Source organism: Eutrigla gurnardus (genome assembly GCF_963514095.1).
Source record: "Eutrigla gurnardus genome assembly, chromosome: 12".
NCBI classification, from domain to species: Eukaryota; Metazoa; Chordata; class Actinopteri; order Perciformes; family Triglidae; genus Eutrigla; species Eutrigla gurnardus.
In genome coordinates, this window is record NC_139926.1 from 26,458 (window position 1) to 44,297 (window position 17,840).

The 17,840-nt window shown below is 46.3% G+C and overlaps 1 protein-coding gene across 1 annotated transcript in view; it reads right to left on the minus strand.

Moving 5' to 3' along the window:
- The window catches only part of dnah2 (dynein, axonemal, heavy chain 2), a gene marked incomplete at both ends in the record, with an annotated part of 176,051 nt that overhangs the window by 26,454 nt on the left and 131,757 nt on the right, over positions 1-17,840 (minus strand). Inside the window, 5 exons of the mRNA XM_084023176.1 lie at positions 2,576-2,692; positions 2,970-3,139; positions 11,277-11,418; positions 11,597-11,713; positions 11,876-12,086. Coding sequence (XP_083879302.1) covers positions 2,576-2,692; positions 2,970-3,139; positions 11,277-11,418; positions 11,597-11,713; positions 11,876-12,086 — 757 coding nt within the window. The remainder of the gene's footprint in view (positions 1-2,575; positions 2,693-2,969; positions 3,140-11,276; positions 11,419-11,596; positions 11,714-11,875; positions 12,087-17,840) is intronic.

A 17,840-nucleotide genomic window follows, 5' to 3' on the forward strand; every position in this document is an offset into this window, starting at 1 on the left:
ATAATACAAATATACTCGAAAAAAGGAATGTCTATTATTTGAGGTGCTGATGGGCGGGGATAAAGGGGACTGTGGGCGCAGCCAGGTGAAGCGCAGGTGAAAAGTGTGATTACTGATTTTAGTCTTTGTTCAGAATCAGCGGGAGCGTCACGTTACATCTTTCGATCGTGAGTAATATTTTTTCAGCTGTTAAGAACTATATGAAATAAAAGAAACAACTGAGATATAAGTGACGTCCTTTTGGTTTGTGGACACGCATCGAAGATCAAACTCCCGCTGACTAGTGTCACCTAATTGTCTTTGAAAGTGCCACTACAATAAATCGAAAGATAACGTGGAGATCGACTGTTGCATTTAATTGGAATCCATCGGGTCAAACATGCCATAAGAGTGAAAGCCGTGATTTCTGCCTCCATAACGAATGAAATAAATGATTTGGCTGTGATACATGACGAGTGGAAACACCGGTGATACTGACCTTGCGGAAAGAGGCGAGGATGATGAGTTGTGCGCCAACTGGAGGACCACTATGGAAACCCCCTTAAGATTGCAATTCGACTTGATGTAGCTGCCTGCAGCGCGCTATCTAACGTGAAGGATTGTGGGTTGAAAGTGATGCCTGATGGCCAGAATTTGTGTCCGACTTAGCACCAACTACAAAGACGTCACAGGGTCGCGACCATATTACGTGACCCAAAACATCGCGGGAACAAGTTTTTAAGATCCGCTTCTTGCAGCGCGGTCTACGGCGGCTGCAACCGGCTTGTCCACACCTACACTTCAGCGGAATGGTTCTCATTGGTTAAAAGTTCAATGACGTGTGTTCAGGTCCGCACTCGGCGGCCACCTTGTGGTGAAATGATTTAATGATTTGCCTTTTTATTTTGGTCGCTCTGATCTCATGGCTTGATCTAAAGTTCTGTGCATTGTGCTGTGAGTAGGCCCATGTATTTGTGAGGTCTGGTTAATACAAACATAGAATGATAATACAAATATACTGGAAAAAAGGAATGTCTTCCACATTCTGCCTTACGTGTGTGTGTGTGTGTGTGTGTATATATATATATATATATATATATATATACATACACACACTTTATATATAACATATCCTCTTTGGTTTGCTGCTGTGTTCTATCGCTTGAGCACCATAGTCACGTTGACTTTGTTGTCCGACTTGACGGCATTTGGCGACAGACTCTTTTAGAACCCGCCCCCTCAGACACCTGCAGCTCTCGTCGGCGTGATAAGTCAAGTCAAGTCAAGCCAAGACCATCCTGAACAAGCCTATTGTCTATATGAAAAGCCGTGCAATGCATTCTGGTAGCGTTGCGGCGAATGTCGAGAGACGGTGCGAGTTGGCCACTCCTTATTTGCCTAAAGTTGAAGTCGAATCTACTTTATGCTAATCAAAGGGGCCGGGCTCAACTCGCCGCCTCGGGAACGCTCGCGAAAATCTTCTAAACTGAATGTGGTCGATCTAAAAGACAGATCCAGCAACTGCATAGCTTATTTCTCGCTTAAAATGTTTTCAGAAACACCTTTCGGTGAACTATTTTCGTAAAATAAGAGAAAGTTTCCAAACGAGCCGCCATGTTGGTCTGCGTGAACTCCGGAGCAGACAGGACAGCAGTGAAAGTGTTCGTCCTATCAAGTGCAGCCATTAAGTGTACGCGTGATTGTACGAAGGACAGCGCCTGTCAATCATCCTCTAGTGGCAGCCCACCAAGCGTGCAATACTGGGAAGCGGCGCGTCCACTCGCGTTTAAAATCGCCCCTGTGGACACGTACCTTTAAAGCCCTGATTATGCTTCCGCGTAATCAGGGCTTTAAAGACTGACCGACCGACCGAGACTCTTGGTGTATATCGTCGTTAGCCTCGTTATAGCCTATTTGTTTACTTTCCGGCTTTAAACATCCACTATTTTTCAGAACTTGGTGTTTTATTTCTTTGTGCAAAAGCGACAAGGTGCAAACAATAAAACGAGGTGCAAACAATAAAACGAGGTGAAAACAATAAAAGAAGCCTATTAAAAGTTTAAATGGCGGTGTTTATGAGTGGAAACCGGATAGCGGTCTCCAGCGGATGTAGTTAGCGGACCAATCACAGCCAATGCCGCTGCGTTGGCGTTGCGTTGGTGTTGCGTCGCCTCGACGCGCATCTAGGATTTTTGGGAGGTACACGTCAGGCCCTTGCGTTGGACGTAAGGGGGGTCCGCAAGGACGTAAGAGGTCCGCAAGCCCCCTTGCGTTGTGTCGACGCGGAAGCATAACTCAGCCTTAACAAGGGCGCCGAAAGGAAGCGGGCGCCGAAAGGAAGTGGGCTCCGCTACGCGCCTATTCACGGCGCTTCCGCGGCCGGTGTGCACCAGGCGTAATCGGTCCGCCTGAAACTCATCCAGTGAGAATCGTTCCGCGGTGCAAAAATAAGTGTGAATAAAATGCGTACATTTTTTTAACGCGTTAATGTTTGTGTAATTCATTAATCTTAATCTTTAAATTAATTAACCTATATATGTGTGTGTGTGTGTGTGTGTGTGTGTGCTAAATGCCCATCATGCACTTGGATCCATACCTCTCGTAGTGTGTTCTGGGCTGCTGCCATGGCTGCCTGTTTCGCTGCTAACTGGGCCACTGCAACAGTCAGCTGGGCCTGCTTCGGCTTCACTAAACTGTAGACCTGCCCATAAACCTGGAGGAGCAATGTCCAAAGCCATGGATGTATTTTGACTTATGTATTTTCCTTCATATATTAATTTAACAAAAACCACATCATTGTATGATAGCTCTTTTGCTATGCTTATTTTAGCAATTTTATTTTTGTTGCTGCTACACAATGATGTACTTAATGCATACAGCTCATTGTGCCACAATCAGTGCTGTAGGCTGCATGCATTTAAAAACACTTCATTACACACTCTTATGTCTGCTAGCATGTGTGTGTGTGTGTGTGTGTGTGTGTCTATTACCTCCATGGCTCTGACCCACATGCAGAGGGACTTGGCAGCCAGTGATACTTTGCCGATGATTTCTGGCTGGAAGTCTACCAGTCCACAGTACTGGCTGGTCTTCTTCAACACACGCTCCGTGATATTGTTCTTGTCAAAGTGAACTAATGTTTTGATGAAGTTGGAATCTCCTGCCCAGAGGTCAAAAACAAGGAAAATGTAAAGAATATATATTTTGCCCAATTCCTCTCATATGTGGCTTTCAGTTACATCTTTTTTCTTTCACTTTGTTTGTGATATCTATTGTCATGACAACTCCACAGCTTTGTGATCAGCAGAGCAGAGATCAGGTGGGTTTTCTTCAGTTGTGCTTCAGCAGACATTACAATGAACACTACATTTACACAAATAGGCTGGGGGCCAGTCCTTGTAGTAGTATCTAAAACATACTAATATCTAATTGCAGTTTACATCCGTGTTGTCCAAAATGCCATCACTTGATCTGTATTGGCCGATTGATTTAATTCTATTATTTGAGGTGCTGATGGGCGGGGATAAAGGGGACTGTGGGCGCAGCCAGGTGAAGCGCAGGTGAAAAGTGTGATTACTGATTTTAGTCTTTGTTCAGAATCAGCGGGAGCGTCACGTTACATCTTTCGATCGTGAGTAATATTTTTTCAGCTGTTAAGAACTATATGAAATAAAAGAAACAACTGAGATATAAGTGACGTCCTTTTGGTTTGTGGACACGCATCGAAGATCAAACTCCCGCTGACTAGTGTCACCTAATTGTCTTTGAAAGTGCCACTACAATAAATCGAAAGATAACGTGGAGATCGACTGTTGCATTTAATTGGAATCCATCGGGTCAAACATGCCATAAGAGTGAAAGCCGTGATTTCTGCCTCCATAACGAATGAAATAAATGATTTGGCTGTGATACATGACGAGTGGAAACACCGGTGATACTGACCTTGCGGAAAGAGGCGAGGATGATGAGTTGTGCGCCAACTGGAGGACCACTATGGAAACCCCCTTAAGATTGCAACAGTATTCATTGATAAATTGTTGAACTGGCCGCAGATTAAATCTGAAGATGCCAAATCCCTCCACAGTTTTTCCCTTTTTCTTGTGACCTGCATAAATGCTTTGGGAGATGTTGAATATATGGAGGAACAGGATAACCCGGCCAACATGAGAGTGGTGGTTGCAAAACTCCCCTATAAAATGAGAGAAAAATGGAGAGCTATGGCCTTTGACATCACAGAGACAAAGCAAAGCCGGGTAAGATTTGTGGATCTGGCAACCTTTGTGGACAAAGAGGCAAGAATAGCAAATGACCCCCTCTTTGGCGACCTGCATGGAATGGCAGGTGAAGGAAAAGAAAGAAAAATACCTGTTGCTGTAAAAATGTTAAAGAAAGAAAATTCAAGAGGCAGTAGTTTTGCCACCAGCGTGTCATTGTGCAGTGAAGCTGTCAATACAAGCAACAGGCCCACCACATCATGCAACAATGCTGCCCTCACCAGGCCATGTCTGTATTGCAGGAAAGATCATGCAATGGCTGAGTGTCACCAAATCCTAGAAAAATCACACAAAGAGAAGCTGGACTTTTTACGAAAGAATGGCATATGTTTCGGCTGTCTATTGAGGGGGCATCTTAGCAAAAATTGCAGCAGAAGAATGATATGTCAGGGGTGCTCACAAAAACACCCAAGCTTGTTGCACATTCATAAAGATGGAAATGTTAAAAAGCAAACTAATACAGGCTGTCAAACTGAATACACTGAAAATCTAACAACATCAGCAAACAATTTCAAGTGCTCTCGTGGGTCTGGATGAGGAAGCGTCTCTCGCTACTGGGGCCGGAGACAGCTGCACCCTGGCAATTCTTCCAGTGCGTGTCAAAGCAAAACTGGGGACAAAAATTCTGGAGACCTATGCATTCATCGATCCGGGGAGCTCCGGAACCTTTTGTACGGATGCACTGGTCAAACAGCTTAACCTGCATGGTAAAGGAACAGAGATAGTTTTAAGCACCATGAACTCAACCAAGCGTGTAAAGGGCTGTCTTGTAAGAAACCTGGAAGTTTGTGGGATCAATGAGGACAAATATATAACTCTCTCAAAGGTGTTTGTCCAAAAGAGGATTCCAGTTGGAAAGAAAAACATCCCTCACCAAAAGGACATTAACAAGTGGTCTTACCTTAGGGACGTGAAATTACCAGACATTGATGCTGATGTAAGACTCCTTATTGGAAATGACACTCCGGAAGTTTTTGAGCCTTGGAGAGTGATTCACAGTCGCAACAATGGACCATATGCTGTCAAGACAATCCTGGGATGGACAGTTAACGGACCGATAAGGGCACATGTGGAAAGAGAACAGCAGGCTGTCGCAGTTAACCGGATAGCAGTGGAAAACATAGAAAAGATGCTGTTGCAGCAGTACAGCATAGACTTTCCAGAACACAGCCATGATGACATACTGGAAATGTCAATTGAAGACAAAAGATTCATGGAATCAGTTTCAAAGTCCGTGGAATTGAAGGAGGGACACTACTACATTGAGCTACCAATGAAAGACGCAGAGATAAAGATGCCGAACAATCGAGAAGCAGCAATCCAGCGTGCACTCACCCTTAAGAAAAGACTGAGCAGGAATCCTGACTTTCATGCAGAGTATTCCAACTGCATGGCAGACATGTTGAATAAAGAATATGCTGTCAAGCTCCCTGAAATGCAGTTAAAGACGCAGGAACGCACAGCTTGGTATATACCTCACCATGGTGTATACCATCCACGAAAGAAAAAGCTTTGCATTGTGTTTGACTGTGCTGCCAGTTACCAGGGGATGTCTCTTAACCAAAGGCTGCTCCAAGGCCCGGACTTAACTAACACACTCATAGGTGTGCTGACTCGATTCAGAGAAGAAAGTGTGGCCATGATGGCTGACATAGAAGCAATGTACCACCAGGTGAGAGTCCCGGAGAAGGACACTGACCTCCTACGCTTTTTCTGGTGGCCAGGCGGAGACCTGTCCCAAGAGATGGCTGAGCACATGGTAGTAGTTCATCTTTTTGGAGCCACCTCATCTGCCAGCTGTGCAAACTTTGCCTTGCACAAAACTGCAGAGGACAACAGGATAAGGTCATCGCCAGAAGCTGTGGAAACAATAATGAGAAACTTTTATGTTGACGACTGCTTAAAGTCGGTTAGCAGTGAGAAGGCTGCCATACCAAAGAGCTCACAACACCATGCGCCACTGGAGGCTGCAAACTGTCTAGATGGACGAGTAACAGCCGTGCCCTTTTGAAGTCGGTGCCGGAGAATGACAGAGCAAAAGAGGTGAAAGCATTGGACCTTGTTAAAGACGCCCTTCCCATAGAGAGAGCCTTGGGTGTATTGTGGTGTGAAAACTCAGACTCCTTTAAATTCAAGGTTTCTACAAAAGAGAAGCCAAACACAAGAAGAGCAGTTCTTTCTACGGTCAGCTCCATATACGACCCTCTTGGATTTCTTGCCCCTGACATCAGGGCTGGACTGGGACCAAAAATCGGCCCGGGCATTTTTTTAGCCGAGACCGGCCCACCAGGTATCGATGGAAAGACAATGAAGCCTATGAATGAAAACAATTTTTTTTGTGACAATGCTTGTACACTGTCGGGCATCGCCCCTCGGCTGTAATTGGTCCAGCCCAGAATCAATCATGACTAAGGGGCCGATCTACCAGTTTTGTGTACCAATAGCAGTGTTTCCCACAGGATTCTATCGTGGGGGGCTTGTGATCTTGTAGGGGGGTCCGGGGGCATGCCCCCCCGGGAGAACATTTTTAATAGATTTAATTTTAATGCATCAATTTGGTGAATTTTGAGAACCAAAATATGACATCAATTACTGACCAATTTCTTGCAAACTGCTGGTACTAATACAAAATGTTGACATACTAAATGGGGTTGAGGAGTTTAAGCATTCAAGAAAAGATGAAAAGAAAAATTACTAAAACACAGTGCTGAGCCTTCCAGGGTTCCCCAATTAGTTTTCACTGAGGGCCAAATTATGTCCAGGTTGGTTGTAGTAGCAGATAGTGGTAGTAGTCATAGCCTGTGTTGAGGGACAGATACAAATGTACGCTTGAAAGAAAATAAGTCCAATATCAACGATTTATTTATTTGAATGCCCCTGGAGAATATTTTGATCAACAACAAAAAACAACAGCACTTCAGCAAGTGGCGCACAAGAGGAAAACAATATTGTATAACAGTAGCGTTAATGGTTTTTGTTTGCAGCGTCTTGCTTTTGTCTTGTAATTTGCAGACGGTCCCTGCGCACTCGCCCGGCTGTCACTGCGCATATAGATCAATGTTCTCCGTTCAGCTCAGAGGACAGCTGATTTTTGTAAAAAATCTGTGTTTTGGTGCTTGTAGCTCGTAGTCTTTGATATTACGGTGGGAAAGAGGCATCATTTGTGTTTGAAAACGTTTCACTTCAGATGTATTGATCCCGAATCTGTGAATATATTTTCAACTTTACCGACTCTTTATTTCACCTTATGGCAGGTTATTAGTTAGTCACTGGGTCCGCACGGCCCGGATTTGCTCTTGCGGGCCAGATTTGGCCCGCGGGCCGCTAATTGGGGATGGCTGCTTTATACTATTAGTTTATTATGACTATTATTATTATTAATATAAGTGGGTGACTATTCCTCAGCCTTCCTTGGTGTTTTGGTTTTGACATACGCGCACGCACTGTCAAACTCGCGCAGCTAAGGGGGGTCGGCGGGGGGGACGCCTTGCCATGGCGACGGGGGAAAACAGAACGTTGATGAACCAAACCAGCCGCGAGGATTTCCCCTCATGCATGGGCCGAGGGCCGTCAACATGACATCGTGGGCCGCCGGTCAGTTTTTTTTTTTTTTTTTTTTTTTTAAACAAAAAAAACGGGGGAGGCCATCGGCCCTCGAGGGAACTCGGCCCACCGGGAAAATGCCCGGTATGCCAGATTGCCAGTCCAGCCCTGCCTGACATACTTCCTGCCAAATCCATTCTGTAAAGGCTGTGCAAGGAAAAAATCACCTGGGATGAAGAAATCCCTCAAAACCTCTTGCATGATTGGAGAAATTGGGTGAACCAATTGCCCCAAATATCCAACTTCCAAATAGCAAGGTGCATCAAGCCAAGGGATTTTGGTCTGATAGCCGCAGCCCAGCTCAATCACTTTTCAGACGCCAGTGAGAGTGGCTATGGGACGTTGTCATACCTGAAGCTGACAAATAAGAACGGTCATGTTCATTGCGCCTTTATGATGGGCAAGGCTAGAGTAGCCCCGATGAAACAAACCACCATCCCACGATTAGAGCAGTTCCTGGCCAACCAAACATGGCAGCAAGGGCCTGCCTTCCTACAGAGTGCAAATGTGGGAGCGGTGGACAAGCCTCCTTGGTGAGGATGATCCAGAGGTGAGAAAAACAATCTTGGCGTTTTCTGCAGTCGCTGAAGGCTTGTGTGCAGTGGAAAGGTTGATAGACTACTACTCTAGCTGGTGGCGCTTAAAACGGGCCATAGCCTGGATCCTGAGAATAAGAGACTATCTGATTTCAAAGGCACACAAGGGAAGAAAAATAGTAAATTCTGCCTCCCCCCCTCAAGAACCACTGACTGTGGAAGAATTGAACAAAGCAGAAGTGGCGATTGCAGTCAGCGTTGCAGCTCTCAGTCAGAAATATCAGCTCTGGAAAAAGGAAAGCAAGCGCCAAAAAGAAACAGCCCCATCTATAGGTTGGATCCTTGCCTCCAGGATGGCCTGCTCAGAGTTGGTGGAAGATTGCATAAATCCGCCCTGCCTGAAAGCTCAAAACATCCCATAATAATGCTGAAAGGTGTCCATGCTACTTACTTGTTATTGCAAGAAAAAACTGGACATTCTGGCAGGAACTTCATGCTCTCTCGCCTTCGACAGCGCTACTGGATACCTGCAGCAAACGCAGCAGTAAGAAAAGTTATATTTCATTGTGTGGTTTGCAGAAAATATCATGCAAGAGGTCAGGAGCAAAAAATGGCAGACTTGCCTGAAGATCGGCTGATTCCTGACAAACCCCCCTTCACACACGTAGGGATGGACTATTTTGGGCCCATAGAGGTCAAAAGAGGTCGCACCATCATTAAAAGGTATGATGTACTGTTTACCTGCTTAACGACACGTGCTCTTCACATTGAAGTCGCTCACAGCCTGGACACAAGCTCATGCATACATGCTATCAGACGCTTCATGTGTAGAAGAGGACAAGTGGATCTCATCCGATCCGATAATGGGACAAACCTAATTGGAGCTGAGAGAGAGCTCAGAGCCACTATAAGAGAAATGGATCAAGCCAAAATCAAAAAAACTCTGGCCAAAAAAGGAATACAGTGGCTCTTCAACCCACTGGCTGGACCACACTTTTGTGGAATATGGGAGAGGCAAGTAAGGCTGGTGAAGAGAATATTAAAGTCAGTGCTGGGTGAACAAACTATGGACGATGAATGCCTACAAACTCTGCTTTGTGAGGTGGAAGCAATTGTTAATGATAGGCCTATAACCACTACTTCCCCCTGGTCTCCTCAGCAAGCATGATTGTTACTCCAGAAGGCGGTGGAAGCAAGCCCAGTATCTGGCCGATGTATTTTGGAGAAGATGGACAAAACAGTATCTACCAAGCCTTCAAGAGCGCCAAAAGTGGAACAGGATAAAAAGGAACCTCAAAGTCGGGGACGTCGTCATGATAATGGATGAAAACTCGCCAAGAAATTCAAATTCATCTGTGAGACTGACACTTGACTAATAACTAATGACTGACGACTGACTGACATTAACAAAGGGGTGTAGGCGGATCGCTGCCCCAGAAACGACTATTTTCTTTTACAGCAAGGACCCAGAAGATCAAGTACTTCTGTATTGCTATATTATGTTATGTACATGTATGAACTATAAGGATAGTAAGAATTAGAGAGTTAGAATTTTGTGTTACAGTGAAACAGTGATGATGCTCTGCTTTAGTTAATTATAAGTTCCCCTGCCTTATAATTAGGGGCCGGGTTGTATTGGCCGATTGATTTAATTCTATTATTTGAGGTGCTGATGGGTGGGGATAAAGGGGACTGTGGGCGCAGCCAGGTGAAGCGCAGGTGAAAAGTGTGATTACTGATTTTAGTCTTTGTTCAGAATCAGCGGGAGCGTCACGTTACATCTTTCGATCGTGAGTAATATTTTTTCAGCTGTAAAGAATATGAAATAAAAGAAACAACTGAGATATAAGTGACGTCCTTTTGGTTTGTGGACACGCATCGAAGATCAAACTCCCGCTGACTAGTGTCACTTAATTGTCTTTGAAAGTGCCACTACATGATAATTTTATCCCATTAGAAATTTGCATGAAATTGTCATATTTGACATGTAAATTCTTGAATTATGGCCAATCGTGTGTTTTGTGAGCACAAAACCATTTGTGCCTGATTTAAATGCATTACATTTAGGAAGACAGCGGAAAGATGGACAGAAAATCTGAAAAATTTATGCCAATGCTATCAGATGACCCTTGAACTAAACTTAATGTAAACTTAATGAAAATTTCAATCAGAAAGAACTGTCACGATTGCAAGATTACAATGGACCAAGAACATTTACTCAATACTACTCTATGTAAGTACAGTGTTTACAATAATATTTTATGCTTCTACTTAAAATGCAATGTGCTTTTTACTGCAGTACATTTATCTGGCAACTTTAGTGACTTCACAGATTCAGATTAATAATGCAAAATATAATAAACTAATAAAAGATGATGTATTATTATCAATGAAACTACCAGCAGAATATAAAATCATTCAAAGGAGCTCCACCTTTGCTAATTCAACATTAAAGTTATGCGCACATAAATGCATTAATAATATTATATTTATTCTGCCTAATGAGTACTTCTACTTTTACTTGGTGTATATGTTGATGATAAAGCTTTGATCATACTCTATGTTAGAAGGTCCACTTTCCTTCCTTGTAGACCTGTAGATCTCTACTCTTCCTGCTATGAGTCACAAATAGCTGACGGTCACACACACAGCTGGTTGACAGACCTGCATCTACTTTGACAGTCTGTTACGTTACCAACACTGTTGTACATTAACACATATGTTTTTTGTCGATCTTTACGAGCCCCGGCAAAATGACCGGACCAGTGGCATTATTGAGGGGACTTCTAATCCAGCGTTTGTGACCTTCTTCTTTCCAGGTACATGTTTCACTGTGCACAATCTGTTTTTACTCTAACATGTTGGAGTCCTTCAGTCCTCTCACCCAGCTGTCTCTTGGCCTCTGCCCACGTAGGCTCTTTCCCCAAAAGGGTCATGACAGCCTGCAACACTGTCTCCACCAGTGTTGGTGGACAGACATACGACTTGATCTCCATCATGTCATTCTTATTTAGAGACCCTAGAGCCTTGGTGGGGACAGAGGAAGGAGAAGAGAAAGCGTGGATGGAAGACGGCATGTTAAACTGCTTGCTGAGTCATATTTCTCAAATAAAAAGCTGCTTATATTTGTTTGTGTGTTTGGAAATACTTCAACCAGACAAAACAATGAGCAAAGTGAAGTGTGGATGGATTAAAGGGCTTTACCTTAATGGCCTCTTCCAGTGCAGGCAGGGCCTCGTCCACTTCGCTCTTTGCATTCTCAGCCAGGGCTTTACATTTGAGCTCTTCTGCCTCAAATTTCACACTGTTAGCACTCACCACCTCAACACAAACATACACCAATGTGTCACTGTCAATTAGTCTCGTCTTCCCCATCAGCCAACTGACATACACCCTCCCAAACAGACCCCTTTTCTGAACCAATAGAAGTGGATGTGAAAGAGGTAGATGAGTACTGCATGTAAACATGATTGTGGTGCTTACATTCCTCTGCTTGTTGGCCATTATTTGCTGCTGTACAATGTCAGACAGGTACCCATCACACTGTTCCTGGAAATCTACCACCTGCTTCCTGGCATCCTCCAGCTCCACAGACATGGCCTCCACCTTTTCACGTATTTCATTGATCTTGAAGAGGCCGTTACGCAGCTTGCTCACTTGTTTACCCAATTCACTTTGTTTCTCTGCCAACAACCTGGACGGATGACACACACACACACACACACACACACACACACACACACACAAACAATCAGATGTTTGACAAGGTTCATTATAAAAGAAAAATGATTGACTTCCATGCAACACTTTGTTTTCTGCTTGAGCTCTATACACCCATTTTAGAGCGACGTCATCCTAAACGCTGGTCCTCTTGTTGTCTACGTTAGTGTGGTTTAGTTCCAGTCATCCGGACCACTGAGAAGCTTAACACATTGAATTCAAACTGTTAGCAGCTTGTTACATGAGCTTGACAAGCTCTTGTACTTCTTTTGACAAACTACATGTACAAAATAACATAGCTCATGGTTGGTTACTATGCTGCCCTCGTAATGCGTTCCAGTCTCACAAAACTAGACAGCTAGCTAACAACCATAGGAGAAAGTAAAATCCAGTCGACAAGGCTTACTTTTCTTGTTTCTTTACTGTATGTTTTCCTCTTAATTTTTGTTGTAAAAAGACAAACAATTCATGAAAAGTTCAAACGTGCTGACGACAGGACCGCAGGAGCATTACAACAGCGTGGTCCTTCCTCGTTGAGTGAACTCGGATGAAACCGAAAGCAAACCTGCAGCTGTCCGCGCTGTCGCCAGTATCAGAACTTGACCACAGGGTGGCAGTATTTAACAAACTATAGCAAGATGCACATGAGCATACACTGAAACCAATGCATTTCTTATGGAGAGCAGAACACTCCCCGCTTGGTATAATTCTATTATGCCACTATAATCATTAAAACAACATTTAACGCATTTGTGGCAACTACAGTCCTCTACATTTACTCAGAGAGGAGCACTACTATTTCTGAAATAGGTCGCAAAAGCACTTTTGAAGTCCCTTCTTTTACTATTCTAACTTCCACCTTACGAATCCTCTTGTCGCCGCTTGGCAGTGTGTTGACGATTACTCCCACAGGCCATTCGTTTCTGTGGGCCTGGCTGTCCTTGAGCAGGACGACGTCACCGGTCTTTACATTTGGCCTTTCGTCAGTCCACTTTCTGCGGCCTTGCAGCGTTGATAAGTAGTCCCTTCTCCATCTCTTCCAAAAGGTGTTTGCAAGGCACTGAACATGTTTCCATTGCTTCCTGTGTAGATCAGCTGTTTGGAAGTTTCCAGAGGGAGCGGAGACGGCACTTATCTTCTGGGTAAGCAGCATCGCTGGGGTGAGGACTGCAGGCATATCAGGGTCAGATGACACTGGAACCAGGGGCCTGGCATTCATGATTGCCATCACTTCGGACATGAGAGTGCTCAGGACCTCGTGTGTGAGGCGGGTGTGTCCTGGCTGAAGCAGCATGGCATCCAGGATGCGCCTTGCAACACCGATCAGCCTTTCCCATGAACCCCCCATATGAGATGAGTGCGGCGGGTTGAAAACCCAAGAGCACCGCTTGCTCTGGAGGTAGGCTGTTATGTTTGCGTCTTCTGTATTAATACTCAGCTCTTTGCAGGCTCCCACGAAGTTAGTCCCTCTGTCAGAGCGGAGAAGTCTGGCTGGGCCACGGATTGCAAAGAATCTTCTGAGGGCATTAATGAAGCGGTTGTCATGGATTCGATGAGCTCGAGGTGGACTGCTCTGGTGGACATGCATGCGAATATCACTGCCCAGCGTTTACTGTGTGCACTTCCTCCTCTTGTTCTCCGTGTCGTGATGGCCCATGGCCCGAAGACGTCAAGGCCAACGTTGGTGAACGGAGGCTCGGGTGAGAGTCTATCGGCAGGTAAGTCTGCCATCTTCTGCTCCTGTAGCTGTCCACGTAGCCTGCGGCAGGTCACGCATCTGTGGATGACAGAAGACACCAGACGCTTACCGCCAATGATCCAGTAGCCTGCTGCTCTGACGGCTCCCCCTGATGCACCACCTGCTCGTGGTAAAACCTCACCAGGAGAGTGCCGATGTGGTGTCTGCCTGGAATGAGCAGCGGGTGTTTTTCTTCCTGTGACAGGTCAGGAGCCGATGTTAGACGACCTCCGACCCGCAGCAGGCCGTCTTCGTCGGTCACTGGATTTTTTTGAGGGGGCTTTGTTTAGGAAGTGGCTTACCCTCTTCAAGGAGTTTCCGTTCCTCTTCAAAGGCCTCATGTTGAACAGCACGGATAATCACACACTTTGCATGTGACAGTTCGTTTGTGGTGAGTGTGTCTCTGAAATGGCTCCAGCCATGACGTTCTGTGCTGGCTACGTTTCCCTTGAAAGATGCAGCAATGTGGATGAGTCTGGCTGTGACATTGCAAAGGTTTCTCCAGCTTGAGAATCTTGTAAACCGCTGTGTGCCCAGCCGGGCATCCGTTGTCCTGGTAGCCAGAGCGGTGACCTCAGGTCGGATCTCAGCGTCTGTGTTAGGCTCCACCAGGGTGAAGCTGTGAGACCCCCAGGATTCCTCTGGATTGGTGTGTGTTAGGAAACTGGGCCCAGAGAGCCAGCTGCTTTGCTGTAACTGTGCTGCAGGCATGTACCTTGTCGCATGGTCCGCAGGATTTCTGTCCGTGGGGACGTAGGACCACTGGTCCGGGTGAGTAGATCATCTTATGCGGCTCACCCTGTTGGACACATACACATAAAACCTTCTGGATGAGTTATGGATGTAGCCTAAGACTATCTTACTGTCTGTGAAGAATCTGACGGCGTCCACATTGTTGTCCATCTCATCTCGGATCAGCTCATACGTTTCAACAGCAAGCATAGCTGCACATAGTTCAAGCCGAGGAATTGTGTGTGAAGGCCGGGGAGCCAGTTTGGACTTTCCCATAATAAATCCCACGTGTGCTTTGCCGTCAGCGCTGATTGCTCGCAGGTAAGCCACAGCCCCTATCGCCACTGTCGATGCGTCAGAGAAGATGCAGAGTTCTCTTCTCTGTGTTGAAGACAGCAGAATGGGGATATAGCACCTCTTTATGTGTAGGTCTTCCAAGGATATGAGTGAATCTCTCCACGTCTTCCACTCTGTTTCTCTGCCGGGGTCAAGTGGAGTGTCCCAGCCTTGCTCTGATGAGAGCTCCCGTACTAACGCTTTTCCCTGCATAATTATAGGAGCAACGAACCCCAGGGGGTCGTAGAGACTATTTACTGTGGACAGGATACCTCTTCGGGTGTATGGCTTCTCCTCTCGGGACACCAGGAAGGTGAAGCTGTCTGTTTCCAGGTTCCAGGAGAGCCCCAGGCTTCGCTGGAGGGGCAGAGGATCGACGCCGAGTTCCAGGTGTTTCAGGTCTTTGGAGCAGTCTTCCTCGGGTAAGGCTTCCATCACCTGTTCGTTGTTCGATGCCACTTTGTGTAGCCGCAGATTGGAATCTGCCAGCATCTGTCTGGTTCTCATAAGGAGGTCTATTGCCAGCTGGGGTGAGGCAGCAGATGTCAGCCCATCATCCACATAGAACTGCCGCTCCGCAAACTGTCTTGCATCGGAGCCATATTCTGTCTCACCTTTCTCTGCAGCACGTCTCATGCAGTAGATGGCGATGGCGGGTGAAGGGGTGTTCCCAAATACGTGGACTTTCATCCGATACTCCACCACCTTCTTGTCTAAGTCGTTGTCCTCGTACCAGAGGAAGCGGAGGTAGTCTCTATGATCGCGTTTGACCACAAAGCAGTAAAACATTTGCTGCACATCAGCTGTAACAGCTATTGGCTCTTTGCGGAACCTCAGAAGCACTCCCAGCAGTGTGTTGTTCAAGTCTGGGCCGCTGAGGAGTACATCATTCAGGGATACGCCATCACATTTCGCGTTCGAGTCGAATACCACTCTTATTTGACCCGGCTTCTTTGGGTGATATACACCAAATATGGGGAGGTACCAGTGTTCTTTACCTGCCTTCAGAGGTGGTGCACGTTCGGCTTGGTCGTTGTCCAGCATTTTCTGCATGAACTCTATGTAGTGACATTTCATTTCTGGCCTTTTCTCTAGGGTCTTTCTGAGACAGCAGAGGCATTTGACTGCTTGTTCCCGGTTGCTTGGAAGAGGTTGTCGCGGCGACCGGAATGCTAGGGGTGCTACCCAGCTGTGGTAGACGTCCTGGAAGACCTCTCTGTCCATGATGGTCAGGAACAATTTGTCGTCCAATGACAACGCTGTCTTGTTGTCGTCTCTGGAGCTTTCGAACACTGCGTGACCGAGGCTGTCTGTGCTTGTTGCCCAGCCTGTGTCTTCATCACTAGGGAGTGAGAGAGGGTTGTGTCGTTGCGGTGCACTGCTGTGGAACTCCTTTACATGGATGTTGTTTGGACAGGGATGGAGAAAGGATGTTCGTCCATTTTGCAGCACGTTGACCTTGTACACGTTCACTTGGTTGTGGGCTGGTTTGTGGGCTGCCCCCAGGCAGACGACACCCACGATGACCCAGCCCAGGTCCAGCCTTTGTGCATATGGAGCGTTGTGTGGCCCGTTGATTTGTTCACGCACCTTATGAACTCTGAGGATGTCTCTTCCCAGGAGCATGAGGATAGGGGAGTCGGGGTCAACAGCTGGAATCTTGTTCGCCACTTGCTGGAGGTGGGAGTGTTGCTATGCGATGTCAGGGGATGGGATCTCAGACCTATCATCCGGCACCATGTCACACTCGATTAGTGTGGGGAGTGCGAGTTGTAGTTTTCCGTCCATAGATTCAAGCATGAAGTTGTCAACTCGGCGGCCGAAGGTCTCTGTTGTCCCCGCGCAGGTCCTCAGTGTGTATGGGGCTGGGCTGGCCTCGACACCAAAGAGGTTGAAGAACTCTGTCTTTGCAAGCGACTTGTTACTCTGTTCATCCAGCACAGCATACATCTTCACGGCTTGATCTCTTCTCCCGGCAGGATAGACTTTGATCAGGCAGATCTTAGCACATGAGCGTGGGCTGTCTGCATTACCGCATATCTCTGTGCATTTGGATGTGATTGTGGGTGCGTCTTCATCTGGCTCCCCGCTTTCCTCTTTCGCCACGTGAGCTCTCTCGCTGAATGTAGGAGGGCCTGGGTGCAGAGCCGTGATGTGTCTTTCACTACTGCACTCGTCACATTTGATTGACACTTTGCAGTCTTTTGCCATATGCTGAGTTGAGCCGCAGCACTTAAAGCAGATGTGGTTATCTTTCAGATAAGCTTTACGTTCTTCTATAGGTTTAAATCTAAATACTCTACACTTTCTCAGTGGGTGAGGCTTCCTGTGAATAGGACACTCACGGTCTGGTTCACCTATTCTCTTCTCCACAGAGCTGGTGTCACCGTCAGAAGGTGTGGGTGTGACTCCCGTCTTATGCACACTTACTTGGGGTTTGTAGCCAGGCTTCACGGCTGCTCTCTGTGGCGCGTGGCTGTTGGAGGTGTTGAAGGCAAAGCTTGGGTCATTCCTCACCTTCGCCGGACGAATTGGGAGAACAGAGCGAATGGGGGGAAGGCTACTCTTCCCCCCATTCGAACTTGGATCCCATGGTTACCCACTTCTCTTGCAAGTTGTAGGGTAGCTTTTCTACGATCGGGTTCACCCCAAGAGCTGTATCCAAAAAGGCAAGGCCCGGTAGGTATCCTTCTTCTTTGGCACACTCCAATTCTAGCAAGATGTCTCCAAGTTCTCTGAGTTTAGCGTTGTCTTTGTTGGTTAGCTTGGGGAACACTTCAATCTTTTTAAGTAGTGCATGTTCTACAGCTTCTGGTGTCCCATAGCATTCCTCCAGGCGTTGCCACACCATACGGAGCCCTGCAGCAGGATTTATGACGTGCACTGAACGGATTCGCCGTGCTTGTTCAGCTGAGTCTCCAC